Raw genomic sequence first — 13,021 nt, forward strand, 5'->3', positions numbered from 1 at the left:
TTTAAGAGATAAGTTATTTATTGGGAACATTTGACAGAGCTTTTGTATATCATGGGAAGATTGACCTAGACATGGAAAAAACTAACACATTTAAAAAGTAACACAGTTTGACTCCATGGAAAACAAAAAGTTATATAATACAAAATGTCATCATCAGATACTATTTGGTGTAAGAGTAACAATATTCACATAGTGCAAATAATAAGGAAAATATAAAATTCTGATCAACTGAAGGAAGGGTAAAGGGAAAGGATCCATCTTTCTGAAACTATATGGCTGTCAGATCAATGCCCAACATACACACATCTTCTTCTGTATGATAAACCCTGCCCGGGGTGCTGAGAAACCATGACCCTTAATCTTCCTTCCTTTGGAGTCAGGAATCTCAACTTTCTTCTCTAAGTCTTAGCTGCTGGGTCGTTTCATTAAAACTTTATCTGCATGTTTCTGAGAATGTCTTTACTTCTGTGCGAATGAGGGACTCCTCCTTCCCAGGTCCACGAGGGGCGTGGTTTCAAATGCTGGTATTTCCTTTGAGCACCTCCTCCACGCCTCCATCCGGGAACCAGAGGGGTTTCAAATATAAAGTTGTCTGATTTTCGGGCACCTGGGCCAGGTAGGGAAAGCCAGGAGGGGGTCTTTTGTCCCAAAATCCCGCCAAAAGCTCTGGCAGGAGGGGACTCTAACTCAGAGTTGTGGACCAAGTAGCCAATCTGATGTCAAAGATCCAGAGGAAGTTTGAAAGAACTTCTCTCATTGGACGAGAACATGAATGGGGCGGGAGTAACTCAAGGGTTAAAACTTCAGCTGCTCCTTACCTATAGGGATTTCCCTCTCTGGGGTTCCCTCCTATGACAGCTGGGAGCTGTCTTCTTTCTCTCTCTGTCTAATAAATCACTTTTCAACATAACTCTTTGGGTCCACGATATTTATTTGAAAGGCAAAGTCACTGCGCCTCCGGGCCCCCTTTCTCCATTCTTTGGGGTTAGAGAGGCCAAGAACCTCCCATCCCGGGGAGCTGGCTACGCTCCCCGTGTTACATGAACTTACTTGGAGAAGGGTAGCTACCCTCTATCTTACTTCTGGATGTTAATATATTGCACATTCAAAAAAATTGCTGTTAAATAGATTGACACAGAAACCAATTAAGCTTTTGCTGACCTTACAGGGCTTAGTATTTGTTGCCCAACAGACCTGGAAGGGCACCTCACCAATGTTTCAGAAATGTACCAACTCTCAAGGAGGAAATGGGACAATGGCAGGGAAGGGCAGAGATGCTAAAGGACTGTAAAGAGAAGGGGTTTAAGAAAACAGATCTGGAGGGATGTCACAGGACGCACCCCAAGACACCACAGAGTTAAGGATCCTGTGAACAGACCCTCTCAAAATCCTAACACCCTACATACATGCTTCTATTGTAGCACTCCTTACACGGCATTTCAAATGTTTCACTGACATGCCTGACTTGACATCGGAGTATGAGTACATAGAAGCCAGGATTTTGTTATATTTATTCATTCAGGACCTTTTTTTGTTATACTCATTCATTCATTAGCACAATGCTGGTAGGTACTCAGTTGGTACTCATTTAAATGCTAATAGAATGAATAATTAACAAAATAAAAGACTGCTACAGGAAACATCACTTTCTTTCTACTTCAGCATTTCCCACTAACAGATTGAAGTCAGCTTACCAAAGAGTAAAAGATAGCTACAGTCTTATTTTCTAAGACATATTTTTTATTAATAACAATGCAAATTGATGAAGCATTTTTACAGTTTTTAAAATACCTACTACCATAAAGTCATATGTCAGTCAAGGCAACTCAAAAAACAAATGCCTGGAAGTTTCTTTATAGTACAATATCTAATGAAGTGTAGGTCAAATACTGAAATACCCTAGATATCAGTAAATAATCACTGTTAATCCAAAGGAGATTTAAAAAAAACAAACAAAAAAACCACAAAATTTTATTACCTAGCTAATGTCTGCAGGTAGAGACAAGGCATTTTCACAGGCAGATCCTCAGAAATGCCTTCTTTCACGCTGGGCAACTGAGATTGGAATGGCTTTGCAGGATGGTAACACAGAATGCTTGGTTCTGCTGCACTGCTCAGGGACAGCAGGAAGAGTGCATTGGCTTTAATCACTTGGTGAGCTTCCATGGTGGGCAAGGCACGGGGGGTCTTGACTTGCATTGGTTTCCTCCTAGATTGTTTGACCTGGCAAAGAAAAAAATCAAAGTGATCTTTCCTGACTTACATTAAAATCCTTGGTTTCCTAAGCTAAGTATTTTGAGTTTCCTATTAAAAATTATTAAACACTTGTAAAACTATTTTAAAATAATAAGATTATAAAAGACAACATTTACTTCATATTCATCCTGGGCTGACTGAGACTATTTTGTGTCAAACACAAACTATACTTCCTTACTTTTTCAGAAAAATTTAATACCTAACTAGTTAAATCTAAAAATAATTCATTTTAAAATGAGTAAATCATCTTAGTGTGTTATTCAGCAAAATTTTTTAGTTAGGTGTGCCACTACAGTGAATAAGGAAAAGAGAGAATAGACATGAAATAGCAAATAAAGGAGCCAAAAAAAAGAGGAAGAGAAAAGAGAAGGAAGGTGAAAAGGAACGATCTGTATATGTAGAGAATAATAGACAATAATGAAGAGTTACACAACAAATATTTGTAAATAAGGCATATGTAGCAGACGTTAATTATCTAGTGTTATTCCAATATATAGCTATTTTTTAAACTTAAGAACAGCTGACTTAGTACAAATATTAAATTTGTATATGATTTCCACTGTAAAAGTTGATCTTTAATATCAACTGTGGAATTATCTGATGTAATAATAAGATCATAAAAAGGGATTTTTATAAAGTGTATCCATATCATTAAAAGTATAGCTCCAAATGGAATCAAATACCTTCTCCCTTGCAGCAGCCTGTTTTTCACGGAGGTATTTTTCTCTACAACGATCACATACCAGATACCACGTGCTTCCTCCTATGCCACCATCACCACAGTTACCAGCCCATCCTCCACAAAAATGACCAATGCTATTGTAACCTTGTCCACCAGCATACCGGCCACAACCTTGAAACAATAACAAAAATAAATATTTAACACTTGAAGTGGCCTTAATAGTTTGATCCTTACTATTCGTACATTAATGACAGATTGACCTTCTCAAAGAAAGCAAAATACTCAAGTAGATACCTGATTTTCAGGCTACTAACTATATCAGAAAAATAGGTTACTTGATCAAAAGCAATTGATTAAATGATGCCCAAAATATTAGAGATACTTAGTTTCTATTCAGAATGATTTAAAAAAAGATAGGATATAGGTACATTTAGATACACTTAATTATATCAATAAAATGAGACAAAACAAGTATAACAGTTCTATAACAATGATATATTTTCAGAAATCATATATTCATAAAACATTTGAGGTATAATATGTAGACAAAGAAAAAAATTAACCAAATTTGTACTAGGTGAATTTGGACTATCAGTCAATGTTACAGAAATCCTTACATTTACTGAAAATGCAGTCTTCTTATAAAACAATGTCACTTCCATAGGAAAAAGCCTACAAAAATCAATATAATCTAATTTAGTCTGCAATTCTGAACAGGAAAATACTAAAATCAAAGGAGATGGCCTGTAGGTATGGGCATGCCATTGTTTCTATTGTGTGAGACAGACACCTTAACGGCACCCTTTGTGTAACACGTAAAATTTTTTGAAACATGCTACAGGAAAGTGAAATAGCACTAAGTGACCTGGCCATCATACTATTAGAATTTCTTTATCTGTTTTTCACAAAATCCTGTATGGATAATGTACTTTAAAAATGACATTCTAAGACACTATAAATTTTCTATCCTTTGACATAATTGATAGAACAGCTCAAATGAAGTGATCCGGTTCATTAAAGAAAAAAGTACTTTTATGTACATTTTACAGTATCATTTACCTGGGTGAGCTTGTCTCATGTGATAGGTCACCGGGTATGGATGTGACTCCCCACACAGTTCACAGATGGTATCTTTCTCTGGTCCTCCTACTGCCAGCTGGGCCATCTCTCCAAACAAATTACCCCTGGGCCTAACTTCTGCCTTTTCTTTTTTCTTTTTTTCCTTTTTGGCCTTCTTATTCTCTTTCTCACACTCTTTCTTTTTAAGAACTGCACAGGAACCAGGACTTGGAAAAATCATATTCTGGGAAGCAGCTTTGATAGTAGCCAAAGAGATGTCTTCCCAAAAAGCCACTAAATGTTGCAAAGTTAAGGGAAGAGGAGATTTAGACTTCATTGTATGATGCATGGACATTTCAAAAGTGCTCTCGGTTTTCCCATCCTCACATTTTTCATGCAGAGGTGGTTCCTTAAGCATGGACAACACCTTGTTTTTGTTGATACTACCCATCTTAGATATATCTGGTCCGTGGGGTGCAATATTAAACATATTCAGTGCAGATGATATTTCTAATGAGTGTCTATTTTTTAACTTGGTTTCTTTTTCCTCTGTAGGCTGTTGGCTATTTAAACTACTCCTTATAGGAGCATGCTCTTTGGAAAGTTCAGGATGGAACTTCAGGAAAGAAGAACAAGCCATTGCATCATGTACTATACCTTCATGCCAGAGGAACGAAGCGAACACGGCTCTGGCACATTCGGCCACAGAAGGAGACATAGCTTGCTTCGCTGGTTCTAAAGGCTTGGATCCCTCTCCTTTGAAAAGAAAACTTGATTTTTCTTTTTTCGGTCTGGTGTGTCTATTCGCACATTTTCGACTTATTTTGGGGGATGCTCTCATTTCCTGTTCATCTTTCAGTGGTGCTTTTCCAATGCTAAAATGAACTTTATTTGAACCTTCATCCACACTCTTAAATTCACTGCTGTCATCGCAGGTGCTGTCCGTTAGACTATTTGTTTTTAACGTACTTGAGGTGCAGACTTCGACCACCTCACTGTGGAGGTTTTCCTGTACCACATGGGGAGAGGGAGCTCTATTTTCAGATCCAGGGGAATCTTTAGAATCCTTTGGTACTGATTTTGGTTTTGGTGACGTTGACCGTCCCCTCAAAGGTTCTGTGAGGGGCATTTTCTTCTTGCGGAGGGTATCTGGATCGAGTGTATAAGAGTCTGATTTGGAACGTTCCCGAGGAGGATCAAGTTTTGTCTTAACAGGAGCAGTGCTTTTCTGAGGTAGATTTTTATCATGTGGTGAGGAGGAGCGTGGAGAACTAGCACCCGATGGGCTAGACCTATTGGCTGGGAGAGTCTTTGGCTTAGGAGATGACAACCGAGAACCTGGTCCTGGGGATTCAGCTCTGGAGCTAGAAGACATCCTCCCATCAGATTTCAATGTCTGCAAGGTGTTATGGTTGGGGGACAGTGACCTACTATGGGAATCTGACCTCAACTTTGCAGCATCAGATTTTAAGATGAGGGATTCACTAGCAGATAAACCTTCTGTGCCCCTTGGCTTCTTCTGATCAGCAGTAGTCCGGCTCATACGTCCATCAGGTTTAAGTGATCTGCTGTGTTTAGAGGACAGCTCTGATTTTCCTGATGTAGAGGCTGGTCTAGAAGATGCTGAGATGTTTCCTCGATCACCTGCATGGTCCATTTTATAGTGAAACTTATTAATAAAATTATAACTTACTGATAGCCACTAAACACTGAAATCAAAAACAGAGCTACAAAATTTATATTGTTTGTCATACGTATTAAAATACTTGAAGAATAAAGAAGGGGAAATATTTCTCACAAAATTTCCACACATCATTACACAACTATTACCATCAAAAACTATTTTCATGGATGCAAAACAGACTGAACAAATCCAGTGTGAATTATCAGGGATATCCCAACCTCTGTCCTAGTGGAATAACTCAGGAGAATTTCAATTCAGTGAAGGACTAGAAAGAGATACAAAATAATTTTTTTTGAATAGGAAATTATTTAATATTAAAACTTGTATTTTAAATGTGAAGTAACGCTACATTTCCAGCAGAGTGATACCTTGCATCCTTAGGGCAATGGTATAGGTTTTGCTGAATTAGAGAACTGAATTTATGCATAGACACAATTACAATTTTCAAGTGTATGCATAAATACAATTAGGCTAATAAAGAGCTGCTTAAGAGGCACTCTGTTTTATGATCAGATTAGTTTATAATGAGCACATAAATGCCCTAGAGCAGTTATTTAATTATTTATAAACAGGTTATACTCCAAAAGTTCCGGAAGCTTAGCTGCTTAGAACTCAGAGTTTGTGTCCCTTTGGAAACCAGAGAAACAGTGGATCATCAAATGAGTGTACAAGTCTGAACTGTGGACCCTCAAAAGAAGGAGTCAGGAGATCAGGAGGATAACAGAAAAACAGGATGAAAGGAAGAATCACCTCCCTTTTGTAAGGTGAAGCATTAGATATTACTGCATGGACATTAATTGTTTTTAGCAACCTGTCTTTCATTCAGTGTCTCTCCTTCATTCTATTTTATGCCTTTCTTTGAGGCATTTAGAGTCAGGCTGTCTGTGCCCCAAATAAATAGTACCAACTTCAACATTACCTTTCCTCCTTAAAATAAAAACTTCTACTCTTAGTGTAAGTGATACCAGTTAGTTGTTAGGAGAAAAGCAATCTGACTGCAGGGTTTCAAGTGGCAGAAAAAACTGAAAATCCATAAACCTATCTGGAAGCATTTATATTTTTTAAAAGAGAGTTCCTAGGAAATTAAGATGGATTTGTTAACTGGTTATAACTGCAGGTTTTCATTTTATTATTTAAGAGAAAAGGATGTAAACAAATGCAGGTGACGTAGCAAAACGTTTTTATGCTTGCGTGCATGTGTGAATTGTGTATGGTCACGCTCTAGTTCTCTATGGCTCAGGACAGTAGTGCTGGAGAATCTGCCCCCATCTTTGCCAAGGACAAATTTTTGTCTGTTACTCTTCACTGATGTAATACTAAGAAGGAGTCCTGGAATACAGTAGGTATTCAATAAATATTTGTTGAATGAGTAATCATTCCAATTTTCTTAAATTTTTTCTTCTGCTACTCCCAAGTATTCAGATTCTCCAAGAGTCCACTTTTTACAATTAAGGCTCCCAAGGCCACAGGACAGAGCTGACAGTAGTTATTGATGTGTAAGGGTTAGACACTTGCAAGTTGAGTAATTCCATGGTGAAATAATAGTGTATGGCAAGTACCTTATGTAGAGAACACTGATAAACTAAATGCTTAATTGCAACATGCCAATATTTAGGATACTTATCCCTGTTCTTTGGATAAATAAAAGTGACTAAAACACGATGCTTTTTAGTTTCTTGCAAAACTTCATTATTCAATTATGAACCTCCTTTATCATCTATGTGCTTTTTAAAATAAATATAGTATTAACAGACAGCGCTAAATTTTGAAAAAAAACGGTTGAAAAAATATAGAATTCTAAATATCAATGCTATCTTCGGATAGCACAGATAAACAGATGTGATCTATGAGTAAGTACTCTCAAAATTGTTCAAAAAGTAGTTTAAAAAGTTGCTGCCCACATCTTATTGACCTAGTAATAATAGTATATGGCAAATTTGATAAACAAATTATATTTGGTAGATTAAACATCAGTAGTCAGAGCCATTAATTTTGAGTATGTGATGTTTGGAGTATTTGTTTTTTGTTATTGATCTAACAGCTGGACACATGTTTATCACCTTTATCATCACATTTATTTCAGAAACTGAACCACAAATAATGGGAATCTAGACAAACAGGTAGTAAGTCTTTTATATCTCTCTCGAAAAAAAAATCCATTGTGAACTGAAAGAGGTTTTCTCTCTGATTACTAAAAACAGGACAACTTGTGTAGGATTTCTAATATAATGGGAAGGGTTCATGACAAAGATTACCTATTCCCTGTGTCAGATGTGTCCTAGTGGCTGACCTGCACAACAGCTGCATGCAAAGGAAAGGTGGATACATGCTGATGCTGCCTGTATTCTAGGAAGGCATGCATTCATGATGGTAGGTATTCACTAATCATGAAAACAGCTGCTGTGGTTGCCTGAAAAATGGAATCTGCCAAATATCAAGAACATCACTTGTCATATGTGAGCAAAGAAGTTTATTACAAAGTATTAGAAGAAATAGGCATTTGTATACCTTATTATAGCTCTAATAGTGGTGAATATTTTCTTAAGATCTGTAAGTGGTGACAGCTAAATATCTGTTGAAGTTTAAGCACATAAATAATGGCAGAAATATTTCTTAGATATATTTTTCAAATGATAAATAAATCTTTTTGAAATATTTATTTTTCCAAAATATATGCTATATATTAAAAAAAGACTAAGCTTGTTAAGTGGAGTAAGCTCGTGTGCTAACTAATTTATGTTTATCTACTTCACTTGTGTTTCAAATGTTTTGCAGCATGTTATTAAATATTACTAAAAATTGTTATGGTGTGTCTGTTTAAAATATCAATAAATATAAATAAATAGTTTGCTAAAAAATCTTCAGACGATACATAATACTTTTACATTCATCTCCTAATTTATTTAATGACTGTATTTTTACATTTAAGTGATAATAGGTAAATATTTTTCTAACTTCAAAGGAATCCTAAAGAAATAATGACAGGATAGAAACTTAGGCCAAACAAATGAAATGTTATTAAACATGTTAAATGTATTCATTCACTAATGACTGACATTTTTTCATGCAAAAATCATAAATTATCAGGATCATATTATATCATAATACTATATGTATATATCACATGGCATGATATATAGCATATATCAGGTTACATGATACTATATGCTATTATACACAGTACTATATCCTATACACTATATAGCACAGGTTGTACAATACCATTCACTATATTTCTATATTTCCTATTTATACATTTGTAGTGTCAATTGCATAAATGAGAAACACATAGCTGTTTTATCTATTTCTAAGAAAAAAGAAAATCAGTAATTAGTGGAAAAACTTATACAATATGTTAGCCATTGCTGTACAACTTCATTTTGATAAATTTTTCTTTAAATACAAGATTTTGAAAGTTTAATTAAATAATACTTTAAGACAAAATATTTAAGTAGTCACTTGCAGTGTTTTAAAAGACCAAAAACATATTTTTAAATTGTCTGCGATTTTGTCCACAGTCAATAGTTTAAATATTTCTAAGTTTAAAATATTAAAACTTAGTCACTAAGAAAATAATATTAGAAAAATTCATGCCTCACAGGACAGGTAGGTTTACATATAGATATAAATAGACACGCAAATCCTAATAACTAATTTAAACTTAAAAACTTCAAGTTCATTATCAGTGCTTCTCATAAAGGACTAAAATAGCAAAATTATTTTTATATTACATAAGTTTAAGACTAAAAAATCTGTTCTATGCCTTGCACATACACCATCTTTTTTTTTTTGATAAAAATGATTTTAAAAATTCCCTCGTTAGGTAATTCTTTCTTTCTATATACCTATGATTTTTTTAAAGATCTCATAACCTTTTAAAATTAAATAAGAGTAATACTGTTTAACCTAGAGATGTAATAAACATGTATAGCAATTAGGATAATCTATATCATAATACTGAATAGGAACATCATAAATTACCCAAACATGTACAAATTTAAATAAAATGGTAAGCTTTAATTTAAAAAAATGGAATGGCATGAAAATGACTGAGATGAACGGAAACGCCTTTAATGAAACTCCCTTATATTCATTTAGAATGGCCCATCCATGAGCATGTATACCCACCCTTCAGTTTGTGAGACAGAGATGAGAGAGCAGAGGCAGGCCCAGCTACACCATAATTTTTGTAAATGCGCTCACGAGAAGCAAGGTTTCGAGATGGAGATTCTACAGTGGAAAACATTGGCAAAGAAGCAGCACAGATTCAACGGAAAAAAAATTTAGCAGAGAACACAAGCAAAAACAAAGCATTTCAAATGGTATGCAAGCATAAACTGTTATTTTAAATAGTTTATATTCTGCTAAATTTTTCAACAAGTACATTTCTCTAAAACTGAAACAAAGGTCACATCAATTAATTTAGATTAATATGTGTTAATGTCCAAATTTATTAACTTAAAACTTAGTAAAGCTCATATCTCTGATAAATCAAAACTGAGCATTTCATTTTAGACTTATATTTCTTTAGCTTGGTTTTCTTTAATTTGGTGCTCATTTAAATAAAGATTTATATATATTTTTAATAGTGAAAGATAAAGAAATGTTCATTTTATTACTTACAGCTTAACCTATTTTCTCCTGATTTCCTGAATGAACCCCTTACTATAATTTTCCAGTATGTATCTCAGAATGAACCCAAGGTGACATTGTGTTTGGCTACTTTTCTGGGTCCATCTTCAGTGAAAAAGTTAGTACTAACCCCAGTATTTAGTATTTGTTTTGTAGATCCTACTTCTGATACCAAATTTCATTTACACAATGTCTCACAACACAAACAAAGCAAAGAAAATGTATAGGTCACCGAAAAAATGTCAGGAACATCAATAATTTACTATGCAGGAAATGAAGTACTTAATTTAGCTTTTTTCAAAGAATTAATAAAACCTTTAAAGTGTAGTCTTTTAAAAGCAGTAAGCTAAAAAACAACTCTATCTGAATCTAAAAAAACTTACTGTATTTAAAATTTTTAACTCATAACAATTAAAACAAAATTAATCAGTTGAGCTGAATAAATTCAGGTAATGATATACTCGTCTTAGTATTAGTGAAATAAACTAGACACAACACACACTTTTGTTAAAATAATAGAAGTACTGTTTTTGACTGATTCATTATTATGGTCAAGATGAATGACTCATAAATTAAGAAGTCATTCACTGTAAAGTATTGAGTATGTATTATGTGTCAGATATTGTTCTAGGCATTGCAGACACAATGGTGAACAGAAACGAAGTCCCTGCTCTCATAGAGTTTATATTTAGGAGAAAGGGGATGAACGAATAAGTATACACCATATCAGGAGCTGATAAACTTGGGAGTCATATGTCACAGATGTGTCATTCTCCATGACTGCATAAGACCATTTAGGGAGTGATGCCTAGAAGAGGCCAAAGCCCTGGGACGTTTCTAGATGATGAAATAGATGAGGATATAGAAAGGATACTAGAAGTGAGCAGTAAGTAAGGCAGGAAATTTCCAGCAGGTAAATGAATATGCTTCTAGGAAGAAAGAGAGACCAACTCTGTTAAATACTGCCGACCGATTAAGTAAAATGACATCACTATACTGACAACTGAATTTGGCAACACAAAAATCAAAGAGTGACTATAGCAGCTTCTGAGGATAGGGCCTAAAGCTCGAATGTAGTGAGTTCAAGAGAGAATAGGAGTAGATAGCAACATACATGGCATAAAAACATCTTAATCTAAGTTTTAAAAAGTTAAATTTTTAATATTTTTGCACAACCTTCATTTTGAACAAATCTACAAGCCTCAAAATATGTCAGGTGCTGCAAAAGGAATTCTTATGCTATTTAAGCCTCATATAATAAAGAGTTTGCAGCTACTGCTAAAAGTATCAGTTAGGACGGTGATACAATTCTTCAAGACACAAAGTAGAATGGTGGCAGCCTCTGCATGGAAGAGTTAATTCAAAGGGAATTCAAACTGCCAACATAGGAAGGAATATAATCTCCTGGCCTGGCTGCTAAAAAATCTGTGGAGACCCCATATAGCAAGAAGACACAGGAATAGGAAATCAGAAGAATATCATCCTAATTGGAAGCACTTATAAACAGAAATGTGAAAAACTACAAGGAAACCTGTAAGATAAGATGTTAGAAGTTTAAGGACAAACTCCTGGAAAAAAGTTTGAGAGCAAAATGGCCTTCAAGTCTTTTCAATATATTACAAAGGCTAGAGACTGGATTCCTAGGTATGATTCAGAGTGAAAAAATATTTTCAAAGATGAAAGTCTAAAAAAGGTTAAGTGACTAAAGAAATTAAGCTGTTTCTAGAAACAACACATGTTCCACACATTAAATGTTTACAAAATCTGCTCAAGTTTAAACATACTTTCATAAAGTTATAGTTAATTTTTATAGAGATTTATACTTTTTAATTTCAAAAAGGGAAGCAATCTATAAGAGATACCATTGATATCTACACACAAAAGGAAAAAAGTTGATGTTTTAAAAATCATTTGATAGAAGTAATCATGCTATTAAAAAATCCTATTAATATAGATAAGACAACCAATTATTATACTCATCTTCACAAAATTTTGATTCTTTTTTTGGGTATCACTAAGTTAAAGAGAATAATATTAAAAATAATTTTAAAGAATGAGGATTTTTTTCTCCAGTGCTCATTTGAAGTTAATGTTTGTTTGTTCACTATAGTTTGCCCTTATAAACAACATGATTCTGTTTTTGGAGACAGAGTTTCACTCTTGTTGCCCACACTAGGGTACAGTGGCATGATCTCAGCTAACTGCAACCTCCGCCTCCTGGGTTCTAGCGATTCTTCTGCCTCAGCCTCCCTAGTAGCTGGGATTACAGGCACCCGCCACCACACCCAGTTAATTTTTTGTATTTTTACTAGAGATGGGGTTTCACTATGTTGGCTAGGCTGGTCTTGAACTCCTGACCTCAGGCAATCCACCCGCCTCAGCCTCCCAAAGTGCTGAGATTACATGCATGAGCCACCACGGTTCTTTATAGGTCATTTTGTTTTCTTTGTTTTAGATCCCAAATATCCAATTCCCTGAGTCATATCATTTCCTAGACATAGAAACTTCAAGTTCATTGTAAATTATACTTTTTAAGTCTTCTCTAAGTACTGATAACAATAATAAAGCAGTGTAAACTTTTCTAATAAGGAAAACATTCTCATTTCAGTTTAACAAAGACAAATTGTGGTTTTGCTGTATCAGGACACTGACCTTATCATTGGAACCATAAACTAGAAGAATCGTGGCACCTGTCATCATCTGATGGC

The 13,021-nt window shown here is 34.8% G+C and overlaps 1 protein-coding gene across 7 annotated transcripts in view; it reads right to left on the reverse strand.

Annotated features, from left to right (window-relative positions):
- Positions 1-13,021, reverse strand: part of MYCBP2 (MYC binding protein 2) — a 279,351-nt gene that overhangs the window by 48,053 nt on the left and 218,277 nt on the right. For 4 of the 7 annotated variants that reach the window (XM_012472005.2, XM_064369117.1, XM_064369118.1 and 1 more), the window contains 4 exons: positions 9,810-9,911; positions 3,998-5,641; positions 2,940-3,109; positions 1,979-2,223 (listed from right to left, as the gene is read on the reverse strand). In XM_012472005.2, the coding sequence (XP_012327428.1) occupies positions 1,979-2,223; positions 2,940-3,109; positions 3,998-5,641; positions 9,810-9,911 (2,161 nt within the window). The remainder of the gene's footprint in view (positions 1-1,978; positions 2,224-2,939; positions 3,110-3,997; positions 5,642-9,809; positions 9,912-13,021) is intronic. The other 3 variants (XM_012472003.2, XM_012472002.2, XM_012472001.2) reach the window with 1 other exon arrangement.

This window comes from Aotus nancymaae, unplaced genomic scaffold (assembly GCF_030222135.1).
Source record: "Aotus nancymaae isolate 86718 unplaced genomic scaffold, 86718_ANA_hifiasm-v0.15.2.pri h1tg000088l, whole genome shotgun sequence".
Taxonomy (NCBI): domain Eukaryota; kingdom Metazoa; phylum Chordata; class Mammalia; order Primates; family Aotidae; genus Aotus; species Aotus nancymaae.